The 24,902-nt window shown below is 37.8% G+C and overlaps 2 protein-coding genes across 2 annotated transcripts; both read right to left on the reverse strand.

The window, feature by feature from the left end:
• Positions 1-543: 543 nt before the first annotated feature.
• On the reverse strand, positions 544-8,134 carry LOC122033464. Its single transcript, XM_042592487.1, has 2 exons — positions 4,567-8,134; positions 544-1,032 (listed from the first exon to the last, which is right to left on the reverse strand). Exons 1-2 carry the CDS (start codon positions 7,688-7,690, stop codon positions 1,001-1,003), a joined length of 3,156 nt encoding a protein of 1,051 aa, XP_042448421.1. The 5' UTR covers positions 7,691-8,134; the 3' UTR covers positions 544-1,000.
• Positions 8,135-21,712: 13,578 nt separating this feature from the next.
• Positions 21,713-23,341, reverse strand: LOC122033842 (vacuolar-processing enzyme-like). Its single transcript, XM_042593004.1, has 5 exons — positions 23,333-23,341; positions 23,158-23,245; positions 22,400-22,473; positions 21,992-22,180; positions 21,713-21,895 (listed from the first exon to the last, which is right to left on the reverse strand). Exons 1-5 carry the CDS (start codon positions 23,339-23,341, stop codon positions 21,713-21,715), a joined length of 543 nt encoding a protein of 180 aa, XP_042448938.1.
• Between the last annotated feature and the right edge of the window lie 1,561 nt (positions 23,342-24,902).

Genomic DNA, 24,902 nt, shown 5'->3' on the forward strand with positions numbered 1-24,902 from the left:
ATCGCCATCAACGATCGAGCGGCGACCTTAAACCCTTGTCACCATTAAATGTCGAGCGGTGATCTTAAATCCCAGTTTCCATCAATAATCGAGCGACTACTGATAACCAAAATTAGTGTCGTTAAAATCTTGGTTTCAAATGTTAACTAAAATCTTCCTCAACTTAAATTGGTAAGTAGACTCCAAAGTCGATTCACAAGGACTTCATAGTGTTATCAATTCTCATTTGATCTGATCTATCGCACAGTTCATATGGGTTTTCTTTATTACTAACAATGCAGAATTTAATTGGTTAAAAATGCTAACTCACATTCAAGCAGCCATTGTTGACTTTTTCTAGATGAAATGAGTATTAAACCCAAATTCTGAGATTATCTACTCAACTACAAGCATTACTAGTATAATTTCGTAAACTGGAAATTGAATCTAGCAATTCGAAGCTAATGAGCAAATCTAAATCATAGAATAATTGCAAAAATCTAACTCAAACTCAAGCTGAATCAAGTTTAACAGAATTAAATCCAAGATCAAGTCATTGTCATCTGTAAGCAGAAATAAGAAAAGAAAATCCCTGCACCAAACTATAAAGGTTCGATTTAAAACAACAATGAAACTCTAACAAAGAGGACAGAGAATAAAACTAGATCTAGGAAGAAGTAGAGTAAAGATTCAGTGAACTGGGAGAATCGTTAACAAACTCTCACGAAGAGACTTCACCCTAGATCTGGAATATCAACAACTCCCTTCAATTCCAGATCTGAACGGTACACCGAAGTCAAGCAGCGTCGTTCTCTTCTCATATCAGCATCACCTCAGCAGAAGTTGTTGAAGACCGAAACCAGCCTTCTTTCGATCTGCCGTTTTCCTCCTTGCTAGGGTAAATCGCCGATCCCCCTTAATGTAGCCTTCCTCACATATTTATATTCTCACCAGATCCTAGATTTCCTGTGCGGCTCAGATTCTCTGAAGCTTCAATCCAACGGTCCAGGAACTTCAAAGCTTAAATCCAGATGAAAACTCCCTCTTCAATACCTGCAACAATTAATCAAGACTTTGTCAACAAAATACCCCAAAATTGATGCTTACATCATCATTCCAGCTAATGACCAGAGTTATTAAACATACACGAAAATGCAATTAAAATTCGATAAAAGAGTAAAATTCTGAAGAAAACAATTAAAAATGTTTAACCACAAACATACACTATCAAAATCCCCCACACTTACTTTTGACCGTCCCGGCAAATCAAAATGATTCTTAAGGAAGTTTAATATCACTTCTTTGACCCGTACTGACAACCTATTAAGGATTGTAAAAAGTAATTATCTATATCCAGCAATCTAATCAAAACATTCAAGTTACACAACCTTCATAGTTCAATCAGTTCAATGGTTTCAGATGCTCAAGTAATTGAGAACAACTCCTCCTTCCTGGTTGAAAATTAATCTCTATCACTCTCCTAATCTAATTCTGGAATGGAGTTTTCTCTCTATGCTACTCAAAGCACTTCACTACCATATGCTTGCCTTTTTCCTACCTCTCCACTGCTTCTGCTATAACAACACATGAATCAAAAAGATTTTGACAATGAAATAGAAGACAAAGGATAATTGAAATTATATTAGGCACTAATGGGAAAACAATGAAGATAAAAAAAAAAGGGAAGTAGTTATGCTGGAAATTGTATTTTGATAAGTTCCACTTGTTCTTTTACACTCTAATTGCCAGAAACATCATTTCTTTATCAATTAACTCCTTTACTTAAGAATTCTGTTAAGTGACTAAAATTCATGATCGAGCTTGCCGTTACCATTTCATCAACAACCCATTAAATTCACCTCTGGAAATCCAATTTCCTGAATAACATCATCTGAAATATACACTCAATGAAATTTAAACTGCCTGAATAACAGAAAACAGAATGAATTAACTCTGCTTGCAATTTTCCTCATTTCCAGTTTTTATGCTGCACAATAACCCAATCCTCTTACTTAACTTCATTCTCCAACTCCACTCTGTATAAAAGAAGCCTTTACATATTTCCAAACATTCAACTGCCATATAAATCACTCTTATCATTCTCAATCTTTATTTTTTTCCTGTTACTGAATCCAGAGTCAAATTCAAAATTAAAATGCTACAGGATCGTAATAACTGTAACCTTTCATCAATCTTTGTAAACTCCACTATTAATTACTCTGCCTTCTGAAACCAGAAATTTTCACTATACTACAAAATAATGCACATTTCAAAATTCATTCAAAACCTCTTCTCATCCAATTATAGTTTTCCTTTTATGATGCTCAAAACTCCAGCATCATGTCACTTGAATTAACTGCACACACTATTCTCAATCCAAATTTCCACCCATTCTAACTAACTATCGCATCCAACAAATTTGACCAAGTTAATTACAGAAATTCCAGAATTCAAAGATTTTTTTTTTTTGTTTTTTTTTTCTATTTTTCATGTTTTTTTTTCTTTGAATCTGGATTAATAAAAATCAAATCCCTTGGTCAAAACTTAAACTTTCCAGGTTTACTACAATAGCACCTCATCTAACTCAATACTTCTCAAGCTTAAGTTTACTGCTCAAAATTTCAACTTAACTCTCTTGATGCCACAACTCCACTTCTTACAGAAATCAACTACAACGACTTAAAGTCAGCAAAAATCCAAGCATTCCCTATAACAAAACATTTGCATCACATGCACCTCCCCCACACTTAGAATGTTGTTTGTCCCGAACAAGGAAACTCATCAATAACAATTCCAGCACACTAAAGAAACATGTATAAGAATAAGGAAAGAGAAGATAAAGTAGAAATATTTAAGAAGAACAGAAAATCTTTTATCATCCCCATGCAAAATGTATAACAATTGCAACTTTGAAAAGGAACCAGGCAAATTCTAGAGATCCATGTTCAAGTGCATATCCCACAAAATTAAGTAGATAGGCTAACAGAATGATCCTTACTAGGTTTAACATGAACTCAACTACTCAAGTTAAAATCCACCATCCTACCCATTGAACACATGAAGTCATCCAACAAGAAATGTAAAGAATGTAGCACTGATGAATCATATATAAAACCTTTTACAAAACCAAAACAAGAATTATCAGTACTACACAAAGAACAGATTTATTATTATTTGTTTTCCACAGATTATAAATTGGAAACAACTAAACTACCAAGAACCAAAGAACAATTATAAAATGACAGGAAGAAATAAACGAAAAACACTTCCCTTATTCTTTCAAGTTGGATAAGCAGCTTCCTCAAAATGCAACTTCTCCTTGAAACCTTCTTCAACACCTTCAAAAAAAACCTTGAGACGATGTCCATTTACTTTAAAAACTCTCCCAGTAGAGATATCCTGAATCTCAACAACACCATAAGGAAACACATTAGTAACACAATAAGGTCCCTCCCACTTAGACTTCAACTTACCCCGTATCAATTTAAGTCTAGAATTAAATAGCAAAACCTTGTCTCCCTTATGAAATTCTTTCCTCAATATCTGTTTATCATGAAAAGCTTTTGTTTTTTCTTTGTAAATCCGGGAACTCTCATAAGCCTCCAATCTAAGCTCCTCAAGCTCTTGCAACTGTAATTTCCTCTCACCACCAGCCTCTCCCAGATTCATGTTACAAGATTTCACAGCCCAATACGCTCTATGTTCTACCTCAACCGGCAAGTGACAAGCTTTACCAAAAACAATTCGATACGGAGACATTCCAATAGGTGTTTTGTAAGCTGTTCGGTAAGCCCAAAGAGCATCATCAAGTCTCCTACTCCAATCTTTCCTATCCGGTTTTATTGTCTTTTCCAGAATTTGCTTAATCTCTCTATTAGAAACTTCGGCCTGACCATTTGTTTGTGGATGATAAGAAGTAGATACCCTATGAACCACACCATACTTACTCATGAGTGCCCTCATGTGCTTATTACAAAAATGAGAACCTTGATCACTGATAATAGCTCTAGGCAATCCAAATCTACAAAATAAATGAGACCTAACAAAGTCCACAACAACAGAAGAATCGTCAGTCCTGGTGGGAATAGCCTCCACCCATTTTGACACATAATCAACAGCTAATAGAATGTAAACAAAACCGAATGAAATAGGTAAAGGACCCATAAAATCAATACCCCATACATAAAAAATTTCACAAAACAAAATAGGTTGTTGAGGCATTTCATGTTTACGACTTATACTTCCCATCTTTTGACAATTCTCACAAGTCCGATGAAACTCAAAAAGCATCCCTAAATAAAGTGGGCCAATACAACCCCGAATCTAAAACTTTCCTAGCTGTACGTTGAGGCCCAAAATGCCCCCCACACGCAAGTGAATGACAAAAAGAAAGTATAGACTGAAATTCATCCTCAGATACACATCTCCTTACCACCTGATCACTACCAAACTTCCAAAGGTAAGGGCCATCCCACACATAATACTTTGCATCACTTTTAAGTTTATCACATTGAATTCTTGAAAAATGCGTAGGAAAGACACCAGCAACCAAATAATTGACAAGATCAGCATACCATAGCAATCTACCTTGTAGCCGGAAAAGATGTTCATCAGGAAATGCATCCACAATTGGTATAGTTTCCATTTCACTTCCAATCCTACTCAAATGGTCTGCCACCAAGTTCTCTTTCCCGCTTCTGTCTCGTATTTCAATATCAAATTCTTGAAGTAGGAGCATCCAACGAATCAATCGAGGCTTTGCATCTTTTTTCCTGAGAAGAAACTTGAGAGCTGCATGATCAGAAAAAACAATAACATGAGAACAAAGAAGGTAAGACCGAAATTTGTCCAAAGCGAAAACAATTGCTAGAAGCTCTTTCTCAGTTGTTGTATAGTTGCTTTGAGCAGAATCCAATGTCTTTGATGCATAGCTAATAACATGAGGCGCTCCGTTAACCCTTTGAGCTAGAACCGCTCCAACTGCAAAATTAGAAGCGTCACACATTAGTTCAAAAGGTAGCAACCAATCAGGGGCACACATAATAGGAGAAGAAATAAGAGCTTCCCTGAGTCTATCAAAAGCTTCTTTGCATTTTTCATCAAACACAAACTCCACATCCTTCTGCAACAATCGTGACAAAGGTAAAGCAATAGTACTAAAATCTTTGATAAATCTTCTATAAAAACCTGCATGCCCAAGAAAAGAACGAACTTCCCGCACACATGTGGGATATGATAAAGCAGTAATTACACTAATTTTAGCCGGATCTACCTCAATACCTTTTTCAGAAACAATATGACCCAAAACTATTCCATGCTGGACCATGAAATAACACTTTTCAAAATTCAAAACCAAATTCTTTTCTACACATCTATGCAAAACACAAGATAAACTATCTAAGCATGCATCAAATGAAGAACCATACACAGTAAAGTCATCCATAAACACCTCCATGCAATGCTCAAGAAGATCAGCAAAAATACTTACCATGCACCTTTGAAAAGTACCTGGAGCATTACACAATCCAAACGACATTCTTCTGTAAGCAAAAGTCCCAAAAGGGCATGTAAAAGTGGTCTTCTCTTGATCTTCAGGTGCTATACAAATCTGAAAATATCCTGAATATCCATCCAAAAAACAATAATGTGTCTTCCCTGCTAACCTCTCCAACATCTGATCAATAAAGGGTAATGGGAAATGATCCTTCCTTGTTGATTGATTAAGTCTCCTATAGTCAATACACACTCTCCAACTATTTTGTACCCTTGTAGGAATCAATTCATTGCCCTCATTTGCCACTACAGTAATTCCCGATTTCTTAGGCACCACTTGCACCAGACTTACCCAATTGCTGTCCGAAATAGGATAGATAATCCCAGCTTGCAGTAACTTCACAACTTCTTTTTTTACTACATCAAGAATAATTGGGTTAAGCCTCCTTTGTGGCTGTCGCACAGGTTTAGCATCATCCTCCAACAAGATCCTATGTGTACAGATAGAAGAGCTGATTCCTGTCAAATCCGCGAGAGTCCACCCAATCGCCTTCTGATTGTGCCTCAAAACCCTTAGCAATTTCTCTTCCTGTACAACATCAAGATCTTTGGAAATAATAACTGGCAGTTGTTCATCCTTCCTTAAGTAAGCATATTTCAAATGGCTCGGAAGAACTTTCAACTCCAGCTTTGGTGGCTGCAAAACAGAAGGAAGTGCTTTTCCAGATTCAACCTCAACTACACAGACTCCCTCACAGTCCTTTGTCTCTGAAGCAAAAACATACTGATCCAAACTGTCACTGCATTCTGTACTCAGATCATCCCCAAAATTATTAAAAAGAGCAGCACATTCCAGCAAGTAACCATCTAACCTATCTTCCAGTTCATCAAATAACTCTATACTCAACAAAGAGTGATCCTCTACTGGATATTTCATAGCATCCAAAATGTTATACTGAACTATAGTTTCACCAAATTCTATTGACAAAGTTCCAGCATGAACATCAATTTTAGTCTTCGCTGTCTTCAAAAATGGTCTTCCCAAAATAATTGGCACATGACTTGATAAGGCATCACCCTCCATATCCAAAACATAGAAATCTGCAGGGAAAATCAATTCCTTAACCTTGACCAACACATCTTCAATCACTCCTACTGGATGAGCAAAACTTTGGTTTGCCAATTGGATCACAACCCCTGTTGGCTGAAGAGGACCAATTCCAAGAGCCTGAAACACTGATTTCGGCATTACATTAATGGATGCCCCAAGATCCACTATAGCATCTTCAAAACAGTTTTCTCCAATTTTACACGGAATAGTAAAAACTCCCGGATCCCTGCATTTTTGTGGCATAGCCTGAAATAATGCAGAAACACTTTCCCCTGCACTAACCAGCTCATCACCCTTAAGCTTCTTCTTATTAACACATAGATCCTTCAGAAATTTTGCGTACTTTGGAATGTGTTTGATTGCTTTCAGTAGAGGGATGTTTACTTCTACTCTACTAAAAATTTCCATCATCTCTTGAAATTCTCTAGACTTTTCAATAACCTTACCCTTTCCAGGTTTTACCAACCTTTGAGGAAATGGTAGCTGAATCTTTGTCTGCTTCTGTTCCACCACTGGAATCTGCACTGCAACGGATTTAGGAACAGAACCAAATTTAATCTGCAAATCTGAATCCAAATCTCCTGAACGCTCAGCTGAATCTTCCTGTTTATTCTCAGAAACATGTTTCCCATTCCGTAGAGTGATAGCACTCACATTTCCTCTTGGATTTGGAATGGTTTGGGAAGGCAGCTGGCTTGAGGTCTGTAACTGAGTTTGTCCCTGTGCAGACACCAATTGACTCACTTGTCTTTCAATGTTCTGTAATGCTGCATCAGTCCTCTGTTGTTGCTGAATTGAATGAGTACACCGTAATGAAAGCTGTTGTTGATGAAGCATCATTTGCTGCATAATCTCTTTCATGTCTTGTACTGAAAAATCAGTTTGAGTTGAGGGAAAAGACTTTCTTGGCTGCTGAAATGGTGGAACAGGTTGCTGAAATGGTTGTATTCTATTCGGAACTGTGCTATTGTAAAACCCTGGTGGTCTCTGATTGCCTGAAAAATTGTTATTTTGAATCTGTTGTGGAAAAGGCTGCTGAGCAACTGAAATATTTCCATACCTCAGATTTGGATGATCTCTCCATCCTGGATTATAAGTAGGTGACATAGGATCGTACTTAATTGGTTGATTACTTTGCTGATATTGCGGACGATTAGGGAAAACGCTAGCTGCTGCTACAGATTGCTCAGCTACTGAATTGCATCAATCTAATTGCAAACTGGGACAAGTATCTGTTGAATGCCAACTACTGGCACAGAATCCACATATTTTCATTGCCTGCACAGGCTCCACAGCTTGATGTTGAACTTGCTGATTCACTGTCATCTGAGCTGCTGCCAACTCAATTCTATTCAACATTTCCTCTAATCTACTCTCAATTCTACTCTGTCCTGGTTGTAAAATCTGGGCTTCATGAACACCCCTTGCTACCATAGGTCTTGTACCAAATTGCTGGTAATTTGCTGCCATAGTTTCTATCAACTCCCTAGCATCATTAGGTGTCTTATTCACCAAAGCTCCTCCACTAGCAGCATCTATCATGCTCCTATCCATGAGCAATAACCCTTCATAAAAATATTGAATTAACAATTGATCACTTATTTGATGTTGTGGACAGCTTGCGCATAACCTTTTAAATCTTTCCCAATATTCATGAAGTGTTTCACCAGTAGCTTGCTGAATTCCACAAATGCTTTTCCTAATCGATGTTGTTCTAGATGCAGGAAAAAATTTATCCAGAAATACTCTCCTCATATCACTCCAACAAGTAATACTCCCTGAAGGTAAATAGAACAACCAGTCTTTAGCTGCATCAGCCAAAGAAAATGGGAATGCTCTCAGTTTAATATCCTCCTCCGAAATTCCCTGAGGTTTCATTGTAGAGCATACCACATGGAATTCCTGCAGGTGTCGATTTGGATCCTCACCTGAATGTCCATGAAATTTAGGCAACAAGTGTATGATACCTGATCTTAATTCAAAATCAACTTCTAACTCAGGATACTCAATGCAAAGAGGTTGATATGAACCATCAGGAGCTGCCAACTCCCTCAGCGTACTGCCATGACCAAGTACCATTCTTCTTGAAGGATCTGCAGACATAGAGCTAGAAATAGAAGACTATCCTTTCCGAGCTCTATGTAATATATGGAAACTCCTTTCAATTTCTGGATCAAGCTGAACCAAATCTTGTTTGTTTTTCCTGGTCATCAACTGTGCATCTACTCTATCAACTGAAACATCAGATAACAAAATACTAGAGAGTAGATATCAAACTAAGAATTAACAACCACCATTAGGTCCCCGGCAACGACGCCAAATTTGATAACCAAAATTAGTGTCGTTAAAATCTTGGTTTCAAATGTTAACTAAAATCTTCCTCAACTTAAATGGGTAAGTAGACTCCAAAGTCGATTCACAAGGACTTCATAGTGTTATCAATTCTCATTTGATCTGATCTATCGCACAGTTCATATGGGTTTTCTTTATTACTAACAATGCAGAATTTAATTGGTTAAAAATGCTAACTCACATTCAAGCAGCTATTGTTGACTTTTTCTAGATGAAATGAGTATTAAACCCAAATTCTGAGATTATCTACTCAACTACAAGCATTACTAGTATAATTTCGTAAACTGGAAATTGAATCTAGCAATTCGAAGCTAATGAGCAAATCTAAATCATAGAATAATTGCAAAAATCTAACTCAAGCTGAATCAAGTTTAACAGAATTAAATCCAAGATCAAGTCATTGTTATCCGTAAGCAGAAATAAGAAAAGAAAATCCCTGCACCAAACTATAAAGGTTTGATTTAAAACAACAATGAAACTCTAACAAAGAGGACAGAGAATAAAACTAGATCTAGGAAGAAGTAGAGTAAAGATTCAGTGAACTGGGAGAATCGTTAACAAACTCTCACGAAGAGACTTCACCCTAGATCTGGAATATCAACAACTCCCTTCAATTCCAGATCTGAACGGTACACCGAAGTCAAGCAGCGTCGTTCTCTTCTCAGATCAGCATCACCTCAGCAGAAGTTGTTGAAGACCGAAACCAGCCTTCTTTCGATCTGTCGTTTTCCTCCTTGCTAGGGTAAATCGTCGATCCCCCTTACTGTAGCCTTCCTCACATATTTATATTCTCACCAGATCCTAGATTTCCTGTGCGGCTCAGATTCTCTGAAGCTTCAATCCAACGGTCCAGGAACTTCAAAGCTTAAATCCAGATGAAAACTCCCTCTTCAATACCTGCAACAATTAATCAAGATTTTGTCAACAAAATACCCCAAAATTGATGCTTACATCATCATTCCAGCTAATGACCAGAGTTATTAAACATACACGAAAATGCAATTAAAATTCGATAAAAGAGTAAAATTCTGAAGAAAACAATTGAAAATGTTTAACCACAAACATACACTATCAACTACCTTAAACCCTTGTCACCATCAACGGTCGAGCAGTGACCTTAAATCCTTATCGCCATCAACGGTCGAGCGGCGACCTTAAAACCTAGTCGCCATCAACGGTCGAGTGATGACCTTGAACCTTTGTCACCATTAACGATTGAGCGACAACCTTAAACACTTGTCACCATCAATGATCAAGAGATGACCTTAAACCCCAGTCTCCATCGACAGTCGAGCGACGACCTTAAACCCCAGTCGCCATCGACTGTTGAGCAGTGACCTTAAATCCAATCTCCATCAACAGTCGAGCGGCGACCTTAAACGATTTAGCGACAACCTTAAACCTGAAATTGATCGACCTGCTAAGAAAATAGATAGCCTGTTGCCAATCAGAAGAGAATGAGGCCACACTTTGGGGAATAAGCAACTCATTTTCGATCGAGTTTCAACGACAAACGCGTGAACTAAATGCAAATAAAAAATTGAAAATGCCGAACGGCGAGAAGGGATATAAGGGTTCGTCAGATGAACGAGCATTCATTGATACTTCAAAAAATTATAGAAGCAAAAAAACTTGCACAAATAGGCTCACTCTAAAAAATCCAAAATATCGTCGGGCAGTAACTCGGTCAGCTTGTCCCAACTGATGGCCTTACTTGTCAGAGAAGAGGGGAGGTAGCCGCCTTCCTTCAGTTGAGTGAGCATCCCGTCAATAGCAAGGTCGAACAGACGGAGTGCCCAATCAGTGACTCTGTTGTTAAATGCATTCGAGAGGATATAGACCTGCTTTACGAGATTGAACCTGCTCGACTCAGTTCTCTGATAAGTCTCTAAGGCCGCTCGAGAGGCCTTCAGCTCTTCCTTCAACTTGGCCAGCTCTTCATTTTTGGCGTCGATCTGGATCTTCGCTGCGATCTGCTCGGCTGATCATCTTTCCTGCTCGGCCTTCAAAGTGGCCTCACCCTCTTTTAGGTTTTGGGCCAACACCCGACACTCCTTATTTTTTTATCTCCAAGTCCTCGATGGCCCTGAGCTTCCTGGTGTTGGCCAAATTGAGCTTGGAATCGAAAGAGCTAACCTGTTTATCAAGCCGAGCTAATTGTACAGCCTGTTCGGCGCCTTTTCTCTTCTTCTCCTACAGCTGCTCAGAGCTCTTACTTAGATCGACCCTTAATTGAGCCATCTTAGCACTCATTTGCTCCAGTTGCGCCTGAGAAGCCGTTGCTTGGTCGCTTGGGGCGCGCAACTGTTTGACTTCTTGCTCCAAAAAGGTGAGCCATTGACACATGGCCAGGCTTTCTACCCAATATTGCAAGCAAACAATTTTTAGGCCTGAGAGGCAATCAATAGGAACATGCAACTAAAGAGCTCACACTAGTGGACATCTGGGTATGATTGTCGGCGAGCGCCCCAAGAGGCATGACCGCTGCACGGGCTCAGGCATCGACTCATACCTGTGCTAGCGACCCCTGAATAATTATCTGGTGCTCCCGGGCTTGGGACTCAGCGTTGTCAGAGTCGTGCCACTCGTCCGTAGGTAGATGGATGACCGTCGTTAGGTGGTGCTGGCGACTCGGGGCGGACGGGGCTGAGGTTGCTCCGCCAGCCGATTAAGACGTTGACGCTGGCCGAATGCGAGACTTCTGAGTCTTCGACGGTGGAAGCGGTTTGAAAGTGACCGATGACACACAGAATGTTCCTTGTGGCAGCCTGGACAAAGACGGTGTTCGATCGGATGAAAGCAAAGTATGTGAGACGTCGTCGCTTGCTCGGGCACAGGTGTGGAGGTTTCAGCCGGCTCAAATGAAAGACGTGGGGTGGTCCTGGTTGGAGTATGTGTAGTGGAGGTAGTAGATCGGGTGGCAATCTCCGTGCGACACCTCTTTCAGCTTATCAATGGCTCCTCGGAAGTAGCCGATTCTGAGGCCTATGGCGACTGGAATTACCAAAAGACGCTCGGGCGGGAGATTCACTGCGACAATCGCTTCACCACCAATCGTACGCTTGGCTACTCTGTCGCTCCCTTGAGATGGGGCTCCTATGCTCTCTCTGAGCGGATCCTCATGAGAGTCGACCGACTACAAGCCGCAACTCTCCAACTTGGCTATGACCGCAACATTGATCTCTGCGTCCCTGAGTTTGGACTTGCAGGACAGACGTGCGCACAACATAACTCGAGCTGCAAAAGAAAGAGAGAAATTTGTTAGATTCAAAAGTTAGACTAAGAAAGAGCATATCTAGGGTAGACGGAAGCCTTGTGCAGATCAGGCTCAGGCTGAACACGTAGAGGACACCCTCCAGCAGTAATTTGTGTATATGGTATTTCTGACCGGCCAAGCTGGAAGCTGCATGAAAGTAATCCGAGCAGCTCTTATATTTCTTGAGCTCGGGAGGGTTCGACACCTCTAATTGTCATCTGGTCAGGAAGTCCGGCCGCTCAGGAAAGCGAACAAAGAAATAGTAGTCATTCCAATGCTTGTTGGAGGACGACATCTTGTTAAAGAAGACTAGGTCCACTCGAACTTGGAAGAGAAACGTCCCCAGCTCAGACAATTTGGGTTAATAGAAATAGTGGAAAAGCAGAGTAGTAAGGGGAATGCCGTGCAGGCAGAATAAAACGACGACCCCTCATAGCAGCCGAAAGGAGTTTGACACTAGTTGATGGAGAGAAATAATAAAATACACTACAACAAAAACCCTCATAGACATCGGTTTTCCACCGGTGTCTATTACATTTTCGACCAATGTCTATGAAGGTGATGTAAAAGGTCTGCCATTTTAGACATCGGGTTAAAACCGGTGTAGTATCACTTAACGACACCAGTTTTCGAATCGGTTATTAACCGATGTAGTATCACTTAACGACACTGTTTCATCAACGGTGTAAAACCAATGTAATATTATATGATAATAACACCAGTTTTGGCAACGGTATACGACCGATGTAATATTAGTTAATGACACCGGTTTTGCAGCGATGGAAAATCGATGTAATATCAATATTTTTTACCAACACAAATTTGATTTCCAAAACAGTGAAACACCGACAATAACCAAGAAAATACACAAATATTCACAAACTACACAAATATTCCTCATTCAACAGTATCCATAAAATACACAAATATTCACAAATTACATAAATATTCTTCTTACAACAGTATTCATAAAACACACAAACATTCTTTTTACATCAAAAGCTAATAGATATCAGAATCAAGGTAGAACATTCTTTTAACAACACATCAAGGTAGAACATCGTGAGTCAAAAATCAAGCTGAGGCTACATTAAATTATGAGAATCAAAATCTGTTCAACTTGCTATACTGCTTCATTCTTCTTGCGCCTTTCATTTCCCTAATCTCACCACTTTTTGTTGGTGCAGTGAGAACCAGATGATCGAACCTGGGTTTTGATTATGGCAAAGGGATCAAAGTTAAGTGGTGGTGTTATCTAACAAAGTTCATGGAGCTTGCAGGAAAGTCCTAAGTGATACTTAGGCAAAAGTCCTAGCTGCGGTTAGGCAGGTGAAAACCCTAGGGGGTGGTAACCCTAGGTCATAGGGGGTGGTAACCCTATGCGGAAAGTCTTGGCAGGTCGATGGCTTCAGGCAAAAGTCCTAGGGGGTGGTAACCCTAGGTGAAAAGTCCTGGTGTCGCGAACCAGGTGAAAGTCTGGACTAGCCGGGAAGCGGATGTCCAGCAGAAAGTCCGGAAGCGTCGAGTGCCGAGCAAAAGTCCAGTCGATCTGGAGGATCGTACTGGCAACAGGTAAATCTCCTGAGTGGAGTAGGTGAGGACGCGTTCCCCGTAGAGGGAACAGTAGGCGTCGGGTCGACCTAGGGTTTCCGGTTGGAAACCTGAAGTCAGACTCGGACAGTCCGGAGACTGTTAATACTTCATTTATAATATGTGTTGAATTATGTGCTAACTTTGTGCTGCAGGGTAGTGTTTGGGACTAACGTATCTTGCAGGTGAAAAGGAGCAACGTAAAGCCTCGGATGAACAGTGTCCAAGGCGCCTCGGATGCAAGGCTGGAGCTGGCTGCGAGAAGCTGTTCAAGGCGCCTTGATGAACAGTGGAAGGCGCCTTGAATAGATGAAGGCGCCCTGTGAACAGTGGAAGGCGCCTTGAGTCTGCGATAAGATTCGACCAGTTCGCTCCTCATCTCCGCGGCTGACTCGGCTGTTCAAGGCGCCTTGGTGAACAGTAGAAGGCGCCTTGAACACCCTTTATAAGGGGTTTCGACCAGCAGCTCTGAACAAAGATTTTCCAAGCTTCCATTCTGCTGTGTTCTGCTCAAGTACTGCTTCCGAAGTGCTGTTGCAACATTCCGACAACCCGGAGCTCAGATTTCTTTTCTACTACTGTTGTCGGTATAATTTTAATTGCAGTTAAATTTGTAATTAGTTTGTAATATTCATACGAGCTTATAGTTGTTGCCCACCGGAAGCGATCAAGGATCGCGGGCCTTCGAGTAGGAGTCGTCACAGGCTCCGAACGAAGTAAAAATACTCTGTGTCTTTTGTTTTGCTTGTTTTTATTCCGCTGCGTTGTTTTAACTCCGATAAGTTTTACGATAATCGAACGATTTAGCCACGAGCGCTATTCACCCCCCCTCTAGCGCGATCTCGATCCAACAATTGGTATCAGAGCGGGGTCGCTTAGAACTGGTGCAACCACCATTCAAGCATTTTTCGTGGCTTTGTCGTGTGTATAGGGTAAAAATAAAACCTTACGCCTTTCGTTTTTTCCCTCCAAAATTATTTTCGAAAAATTCATTTTCATCCTTTCACGGTTTATTAGTATTGATAAAATATTGAATTTGGCAAAATTTAAAATAATATTTTTTAAAATATTTTTTTAATAATATTTTATTATTTTTTTCGAAACTGGTGAACTTCTATTTCTATCCTTCCATACCACACTGTTAATCCAGGATCAAGTCCTGGTACATTTTTGTTGCTATTTTTTTTGTGGGCAAGGTTCTTTTAAATGGCCCTCCAAGAAGGCTTTAGCACTTCTCGCCCCCCGCTCTTCTCCGGCGAAGACTTTACCTATTGGAAGAACCGGATGATCTACCATCTCAAGACGCAAGTCGAGATGTGGATCATCATCCAGACCGGTCTCGAGCTACCACTTGACGGCGCTGGAGAACTCGTTTCATGCACTAACTGGGACACCAGCATAAGAAAGAAGGTCGAAGCTGATGCCAAAGCAACCTGTATGCTGCAATGCGGGTTGACAAAAGAAGAACTGAATAGAGTCGGACCATTTTCAAGTGCGAAGGAGCTGTGGAACAAACTAATCGAGCTGCACGAGGGCACGTCAGACGCTAAAGTAAGTAAGCGTGATTTAATTTTAAATAAATTATATAATATTAAAATGCAGGAAGGTGAGACGGCGAACCAGCTTCACGCACGCATCCGGGACCTACTCAACGGGCTTCATGCGATCGGCCAAAAGGTGGAAAATCGCGGCGTAATAAGGTACGCGCTAAGTGCTTTTCCGAGGAACACTTTGTGGGCATCCATGGTTGATGCTTACAAAGTTTCCAAGGATTTATCCTCAATAAAACTAGATGAATTGTTTTCTAAATTAGAATTGCATGAGCAGACTAATGCACGCCCGGTCGAGAAAGGTGTTGCTTTGGTTGCAGGTGCTAGCAGAACGCGTGAACCGACGTCAAGGCGCAAATCTAAAATATCAGAGGACGAAGACGATGAATCAGACGCAGAAGACGAAGACGAAGTTATTTCCAAGTTGATAAAACTCGTACGGAAGATGTGCAAGTCGAAGAAGGCAACTCAAATGAACACAAAGGACAGATCAGATGTCACCTGCTACGGCTGTAACCAAAAAGGTCACTACAAGCCAGATTGCCCAAACAAGAAGAAAAGAAGAAAGGCATTGAAAGCAACCTGGTCCGAGTCGTCAGACGAATCCGAGACTGACAAGGAAGAAGAACCAACGAGCTTTCTCGCATTACCGGTGCAGGCTAACATAATTGACGAAATCGAGTCCGAACTCGAGTCCGAAGCCGAGAACGAGTCAGAAACAGAGTCCAAGCGAAGCCACGGATCCGCATCCGTTTCCGAAGGCCCGATCCCCACTGTAAGTTCTTTTCTCGCCGAAACTCAAATAGATGACTTAAGAAATTTAGTTCCTTATTTGCTTAAAAAATTGGCTAAATCCAACATCCGGGTTAAGTCGCTCCAAAAGGAAGTAATAGCCCTTAAGGAAGCGACTGACTCGAGTTCTTTAACTGAGTCAGTTCAAGTTGGAAGTTCAACTCAAGTCCAACAACTTGAGGAAGAAAATTCCAATTTGAAAACTCAAATTAAAGAACTCAAGGATACGTTAGAACGCTTTACGTTGGGTTCCAAGAATTTGGATCTGATTCTTGGAAAACAGCGTGCCGTTTACAAAAAATCCGGACTTGGATTCAAGCCCAAAACTAAATATAGATCATATCTGTCGTTGGTAAATAGAAATAAAAGGAACATAATTCAAACATGGGTCCCCAAGTCCAACCTCGTTAATCAAATTGGACTTGGACAATATTGGGTCCCCAAGGATCAGGTCCACTACCTCGATAGACCAGATCGAGGCTATGATCCAGGGGGAGCAAGAAGGAAAACAATTTTAATAAGTTAAATTCAAAATTCATAAATCTAAAATTCACAATTAAATTAAAATTCAAAAATTAAAATTCGAAATTTAATTAAAATTCAAAATTCGAAATTAAAATTAAAATTAAAATTCAAAAATTCAAAATTCAAATTACAAATTCAAAATTCGAATTCAAAATTAAATTCAAAATTTGAAATTTAAAATTCAATAGAAGGAGGATCCAGAATAGCTGGCACTCCCAACTAAATTACCCGACTGGGTAACCGAACTTAATCTACCCGAAATGGGTAAACAAGAGTAGACTACCCGGCAGGGTAATTAAGGTTAGATAAAATAGGCTAGGTTTAACTTTACTAACAGTACTGGTGAAGTTTTTGGATGATAGTACGTTAGGGAAGCTTGGGCATCGCATGTCTAGGAAGATATGACTTCGACCTGGTGCATTTGGCCAAGTGGAACTGACCGAAGCTACCCTTAAATGGATCCTAACTAGTTAGACCAAGTTTTAGTATTAAGTTCAATGGGTAGGACTATTTGGAAAACCTCGAAGGCATGGTTACTTTAATGAGTTCCTTGTGACTCACCATAGCCCAGAAGTTTATCCAAAGAATGCTTACTTGTTGAACCCAAAGCTAAACCTGAATCTAACACAAAGTTAAATCAACCCCTTAAACTGAACCTCAATTCATCTCACAACAATTATAGGATTACCTAATTGAAAATTTAGATCGGGTGAGATGACTAAAAAATTAAAACTAAAATTAACTTAAATCAAGTTAATTCAAAATTATTTTTTAAAACTTCATTTCAAAAATCTTTTAAAAATTATTTGAAAATCTTTTAAAAAATTATTTCAAAAATCTTTTAAAATTATTTCAAAAATCCTTTAAAAATCATTTTAAAAGTCTTTTAAAATTCCTTTCAAAATCATTTGAAAATCTTTTAAAAATTATTTCAAAAATCTTTTAAAATTATTTCAAAAATCCTTTAAAAATCATTTTAAAAGTCTTTTAAAATTCCTTTCAAAATCATTTCAAAAATCTTTTAAAAATTATTTCAAAAATCTTTTAAAATTATTTCAAAAATCCTTTAAAAATCATTTTAAAAGTCTTTCAAAATTCCTTTCAAAATCATTTCAAAAATCTTTTAAAACTTCATTTCAAAAATCTTTTAAAAATTATTTCAAAAATCTTTTAAAATTATTTCAAAAATCCTTTAAAAATCATTTTAAAAGTCTTTTAAAATTCCTTTCAAAATCTTTTGAAAATCAATTTCAAAATTACTTAAAAATCATTTCAAAAATCTTTTGAAAATTAATTTCAAAATTATTTTAGAAAATCAATTTCAAAATTACTTAAAAATCATTTCAAAAATCTTTTGAAAATTAATTTCAAAATTATTTTAGAAAATCAATTTCAAAATTACTTAAAAATCATTTCAAAATTTTTTTGAAAATTAATTTCAAAATTATTTTAGAAAATCAATTTCAAAATTATTTAAAAATCATTTCAAAAATCTTTTGAAAATTAATTTCAAAATTATTTTAGAAAATCAATTTAAAAATTATTTAAAAATCATTTAAAAAATCTTTTAAAACTTAATTTCAAAATCATTTCAAAAATCTTTTGAAAATTAATTTCAAAATTATTTTAGAAAATCAATTTAAAAATTATTTAAAAATCATTTCAAAAATCTTTTAAAACTTAATTTTAAAAATCATTTCAAAAATCTTTTGAAAATCAATTTCAAAATTATTTAAAAATCATTTCAAAAATCTTTTGAAAATCAATTTCAAAATTATTTAAAAATCATTTCAAAAATCTTTTAAAACTTAATTTTAAAAATCATTTCAAAAATCTTTTGAAAATCAATTTCAAAATTATTTAAAAATCATTTCAAAAATCTTTTGAAAATTAATTTCAAAATTATTTAAAAATCATTTCAAAATTGTTTGTAAAATTCTTTTATTCATTTCAAAATCATTTCAAAATTATTTGAAAAATCTTTGAAAAACTTATTTAAAAATTATTTGAAAATTTTATTTAAATAAAAAATCATTTTAAACTTAATTTCAAAATCCTTTAAAAAATCTTTGAAAAACTTATTTAAAAATCCTTTGAAAATTCATTTCAAAATTGTTTGTAAAATTCTTTTATTCATTTCAAAATCATTTCAAAATTATTTGAAAAATCTTTGAAAATCTTATTTAAAAATTATTTGAAAATTTTATTTAAATAAAAAATCATTCTAAACTTAATTTCAAAATCCTTTGAAAAATCTTTGAAAAACTTATTTAAAAATCCTTTGAAAATTCATTTCAAAAATCTTTTGAAAATTCTTTTCAAAATCTTTTAAAATTAATTCAATTACTGTCAAAATATTAATTTAAAAGGATTTAAAAATATTTAATTATCAAATTCTGATTGCTAAAGTTAACTCTAATTAATTTTCAATAAATTCTCAAAAGTTTAGCATTTTCTCATTTGGAACTTAAATTTTCAATATTTTCAAATAATCTCATCTCAAACTCATTCGTAAGTTGCACATGTTTGATAATCTAGAATGGATGAGCTGGAATTAGGATAATATAAAGTTCTTCTTATGCTTGTACTCTAAGACCCTAAGAATTTAATTTGGCATTAATTAAGGGGGAATGAACAGAGTCATGCTAGTACTTTAAGGCTAAACAAATTCCTTTAGGGCTCTGATACCCAATCAAGTTTGACTCATGCTTGGACACCTAAACTCAAAGAAGTTATTAAGGCATTAACTTAAAATTTAAATTATCTATGCAACAATTCTTTTCAAACACCTTATGAATTGAGCTAAGTACTTCACCTAGATTTTTTTAAGTCTGAGTACTTAACTATGCTACCCTTTAGGGGGAGCTTAAATTAACTAGACTATTTCTCTTTTCTTAATTCTTTTTGATTTATGTCAAAGGGGGAGAGAAAAGTCAAAGTTAAGAAATCAAGAATGAAAGGGGGAGCATAAACTTTAAATTTTATTTATGCATTGATGCTTCTGGTTAACTTTCATTATTTATTCCTTTATTTAAAAGTTATGTTTTACTTAACTTTGAACCAAGATTGCCATAATCAAAAAGGGGGAGATTGTTGGTGCAGTGAGCACCAGATGATCGAACCTGGGTTTTGATTATGGCAAAGGGATCAAAGTTAAGTGGTGGTGTTATCTAACAAAGTTCATGGAGCTTGCAGGAAAGTCCTAAGTGATACTTAGGCAAAAGTCCTAGCTGCGGTTAGGCAGGTGAAAACCCTAGGGGGTGGTAACCCTAGGTCATAGGGGGTGGTAACCCTATGCGGAAAGTCTTGGCAGGTCGATGGCTTCAGGCAAAAGTCCTAGGGGGTGGTAACCCTAGGTGAAAAGTCCTGGTGTCGCGAACCAGGTGAAAGTCTGGACTAGCCGGGAAGCGGATGTCCAGCAGAAAGTCCGGAAGCGTCGAGTGCCGAGCAAAAGTCCAGTCGATCTGGAGGATCGTACTGGCAACAGGTAAATCTCCTGAGTGGAGTAGGTGAGGACGCGTTCCCCGTAGAGGGAACAGTAGGCGTCGGGTCGACCTAGGGTTTCCGGTTGGAAACCTGAAGTCAGACTCGGACAGTCCGGAGACTGTTAATACTTTATTTATAATATGTGTTGAATTATGTGCTAACTTTGTGCTGCAGGGTAGTGTTTGGGACTAACGTATCTTGCAGGTGAAAAGGAGCAACGTAAAGCCTCGGATGAACAGTGTCCAAGGCGCCTCCATGGAGCTTGGAGGCGCCTCGGATGCAAGGCTGGAGCTGGCTGCGAGAAGCTGTTCAAGGTGCCTTGATGAACAGTGGAAGGCGCCTTGAATAGATGAAGGCGCCCTGTTAACAGTGGAAGGCGCCTTGAGTCTGCGATAAGATTCGACCAGTTCGCTCCTCATCTCCGCGGCTGACTCGGCTGTTCAAGGCGCCTTGGTGAACAGTAGAAGGCGCCTTGAACACCCTTTATAAGGGGTTTCGACCAGCAGCTCTGAACAACGATTTTCCAAGCTTCCATTCTGCTGTGTTCTGCTCAAGTACTGCTTCCGAAGTGCTGTTGCAACATTCCGACAACCCGGAGCTCAGATTTCTTTTCTACTACTGTTGTCGGTATAATTTTAATTGCAGTTAAATTTGTAATTAGTTTGTAATATTCATACGAGCTTATAGTTGTTGCCCACCGGAAGCGATCAAGGATCGCGGGCCTTCGAGTAGGAGTCGTCACAGGCTCCGAACGAAGTAAAAATACTCTGTGTCTTTTGTTTTGCTTGTTTTTATTCCGCTGCGTTGTTTTAACTCCAATAAGTTTTACGATAATCGAACGATTTAGCCACGAGCGCTATTCACCCCCCCCTCTAGCGCGATCTCGATCCAACACTTTTCACCTTCAAATGCCTAGTTTTCTGAGTTAAAACATCCACTGTTCTAATCTGTCAAACAAAAGTATCATTTGGTCTACTTAACTATAGCAAAGAACAAAAATAGAAGAATAATATATGCAGTTAATAATACATTGCTGATGTAGTTTCTGTCAATACAACTCAAGGAGAAGACTGAATTTGACTTACCAAGAAGAATAATACATGCAGTTAATAATGCATTGCTGATGTAGTTTCTGTCAATACAACTCAAGGAGAAGACTGAATTTGACTTACCAAGAAGATTCAAGATACAACCTGTGTCAAAACTTAAGAAAAATCTGTGTCAAAATTTGAGGAAGAGAATTCCACCTTGAACAATCAAATTGAGTTGAAATCAATGTTGAGCAAGTTCACGTTAGGAGACTACCTCAAGAATACATTCAAACTTTATAAATACTAAAATTCCATAACCATCTTCCAATATTGACCCAATTACCACTTTAAATTAATTATATTAGCTAACATGCATTGTCAATTAAAATATCAAGACCGAGATTTTAGGTGGCTCGGCTATCTGAAACAACACCCTTGAACAAGTTTAAGTAAGCATATGACTATTCCTACTGCCAGTGTGTATATATTTATGTATGAGCACTGATGAGCTTACATTGCACTAGACGTGCAATTTTGAGATACAAGATCATGCACTGTAGCCATGGATAAAGGGACTCCACTTAGCTGAGTTGTAGCTGCCACAAACATTACCACAAGCTTCTTCCATCGCATCCTTCGAGACACCCTCGTTACATATGTTTGCGAAAGCTCGCATATACTTCATGCCATATTGAGTGAGCGATCCACAATGCGACTCGAATGCTTGGACCTAAGGTTTTTTGTTAACACATGGTCATGTTTAATAAAATAGATTGTGAAGATGAATACGCTAGAGCACAATATTTACCACTGTTTTCAAGCAAACCCAATCATCAACCAGAGCCTGACCAGATGGCCTCACGGTTTTGAGGACTGAAGGTGCAACAGCCGATCCAAAAATTAGATTGCCGATGAGTTTGATGCTACTGTCAAGGTGTGCTCTGTGCATCATCATCTCAGTGATCTCCGAGAGAATTTCCTTCTTTTTGTTTGACCCTTCCTCTAATCTTTCATACTGAAAGCAAACACTAGGTTGTTAAGATATAAGAACAATGCAAGGGGTTAAAAAGGTGCTCCAAAATAGAATCTGCAGTGTTGAAAGATGGAAACTGCATGAAAAGATCGACAAATGGGTCTAAATCAGTTGAAAGACAATACTGATAGTTAAAACCAATTGAAACTGCCATGTTTCCTACTTACATATGAAAAGTGGACACTCTGAGAGGAGCGGAACACTCTCATACATGAATAGCATGCCACGATCCTCCTCCCAAGCATGAGTCTTACCGGCCAGAGTATCAACAAGAGCTGTAGCAACAAAGAATTTAATTATTATACATGGAAAGAGAGACTTTAAAATGCTTTATCACTTTATCAGTCCAATGCAAAGTTAGCTGTGGTGTAGATAATTCAGAATTATTAGCACCACTTAGCTAACAGAACAATCTAAAAAAAACCCATAAATTAGCATTCAAATGACATACATGCTAACATAAACTTTTAGGCTCAGGGTTGAATAGTTTCAAATTGATCCTCGTGTTAATATGACAAGTTAGCCTTCTGATAATTAACACCTTTTCTCCTAGTTTCTCTGTATCCAAACGGCAAAAGGACTAATTTGGATTCCATTTGAAGGGAAGAAAAAAACCCTTAACTTGGTTATAATACACATTTTGTAATCAAAAGTTACCCATCGACTACACTCACACAATTATAGAATTTACTATTACCTTGTTTCAAGGCAAGTCATGAGAATCGTCAGATAAGGCACATAAACGTAAAAAATAATCAACAAGTCACAAGCAGCCACTGTAAAGTGTCCAAGTACCAAGTGTATGTTAAATATATAAAAGGGAGACAAAAAAGAAAATCATCATAATTACTCAAAAAGCAAACCTATTTCACCAGGTGGATCGGATACATTCCTTACCTCATGGCTACATGCCATTATTTTACCTAAAATTAAATTTATCAAGGTTGTGCAAATCATACCTGGATTCTTGTTAACCAATATGCTAGCTTTTTCTGCACGTTTGAGATTTAAATGTGCACCTCTACTTGAGTTATATCTGTTGTCATCCTGAATGGAAATTATGTATGATAGAGATTAAATTCTGTTAATTTCAAGTATTTTTCCAAGGGAATGAATAGTGCATGACAAACTTACATACTCCATGGACAGATTGAAGTTCACCGACTAGAGTGTATAATGAAATGCATAAAGCAGTATATGTAAAATTTATAACTCATGTTGATTGCAACTGCTTTCTTACAAACATTCTTGTAAAAAAGGGCAGTATGGTTCTTTCTTTCACATGACTTGCTCAAAGTTGGGGAACAAAAATATTCTGAAATGGAAAAAAATGGTTCAATATATAACCAATAACAAAATTCTCCATCATAGACATACTTGCATAAAATAAAGGGTTAATTAATAAATCTATTACAACCTATGGAATTCCATATCTATGAAAACATTAAAAAGAGTTAATTAATAAATGATTTGTGAAGTTGGCAAGGAAGGCAAAGTCACCATTGAGGTAATACGCCAGCAGGGAGTCAAGCTAGATGTTGTTGAGGCTGGCACCAACAAAGTTGAGAGAGGGTTTCAGCAGCTGTGGGGTTAGGGATTCAAGGGTAAGTAAGGTTTTTCCATTTTCCACTAATTTAACGTTGCAAGTTTATCCTCAGTTGACAAGCAATGTAGTTAAAGAGGTTGATCTACATAAAAATCCCTATAAAAGAAATCAGCTGTGGAGAAGTAATGGCTTTTGCTCCTGTCGTGACGCCGCCATCTCTATTTCCGGTTCCAATTCGTCCCCTTTTCGCAATTATTCGAAGGTTTCCATCCCCTACGTTCACTGGTACTCGAATCCTTGCTTCTTCTCCGAGTGCGCACGGCTTGAAATTGATAATTTCTGCTCAATTTTTGAAGTAGCTTAATTACAAGCAGCAATCTGGGTTTTCCGCTCAATTTATTGCATCTCTAGTGTTTGATTTAATTCCTATTAGGTGGAGGGAGGTGCATGTCTATTGTTGGCAAGGCTGTGGGAGATAACTCTGACACTTCTAATGCCAGCATTGTGAAATCTGTCCAAGATGCTGTGAGTCACAGTTTAAATTTGTATATTCATCTGAGCTAATTATGATTCCTTTGTCCATAACATCCTAACCAGGATTGCAAAGTCACTGCATGATGCTAACTAAAATGAACATGACCCATGCCTATATTGACTCTGCAGATATTCTCTCTATATATCTATAGTTCAGAAACCAGTTTTCAAGGCAAGGAAAGATAGATGTACTGGTTATCACTGAATTTTTTGGAAATCAACTAATTATGCTATAGTGTTCAGTATATCTATATTCTCTTACCTTGACAATGCTGAAACATATATAAGCCCTTTCTTATAAGCAATAGAAAGGGAAAATTCACCTTCACTCTGTGTCACACATGAAGGTTAGCTCCTCAGAACTGCCAAAAAGAATGAAGATATGAGAAATTTTACACTAACAATGCAAAAAGGGCAAACATCTATAGTTTAGTTCCTCATTGTCCAAATGGCTTTGTATGGTGGAAGTTGTTGCCAAGGTCCTACTTTTGCTTCATTGGGGCTTGCTTCCCCGTACAATATCAAAGAATAAGAGGCTTTGGAAATTAGTCTATTACAAGAATGAATTAGATTCATATGGTGTTTCATGTATCTATGGCTCTGTTGTTGTTGCTTTCTGAACTA

The sequence above is a fragment of the Zingiber officinale genome, chromosome 11B, assembly GCF_018446385.1.
Source record: "Zingiber officinale cultivar Zhangliang chromosome 11B, Zo_v1.1, whole genome shotgun sequence".
Taxonomy (NCBI): Eukaryota; Viridiplantae; Streptophyta; class Magnoliopsida; order Zingiberales; family Zingiberaceae; genus Zingiber; species Zingiber officinale.

Excerpts from the sequence above, each read along its gene's own strand:
- LOC122033842 (XM_042593004.1), bottom strand. Across the intron at positions 22,181-22,399 it reads TGCTATTCATGTATGAGAGT|TATGAAAGATTAGAGGAAGG; the intron begins GTTCCGCTCCTC and ends GTTTGCTTTCAG. Across the intron at positions 21,896-21,991 it reads AGGCTCTGGTTGATGATTGG|GTCCAAGCATTCGAGTCGCA; the intron begins GTTTGCTTGAAA and ends AAAAAACCTTAG.
- LOC122033464 (XM_042592487.1), bottom strand. The coding sequence starts at position 7,690 with ATGTCACCTACTTATAATCCAGGATGGAGAGATCATCCAAATCTGAGG. Across the intron at positions 1,033-4,566 it reads ACATCTTTTCCGGCTACAAG|GTATTGAAGAGGGAGTTTTC; the intron begins GTAGATTGCTAT and ends TAATTGTTGCAG.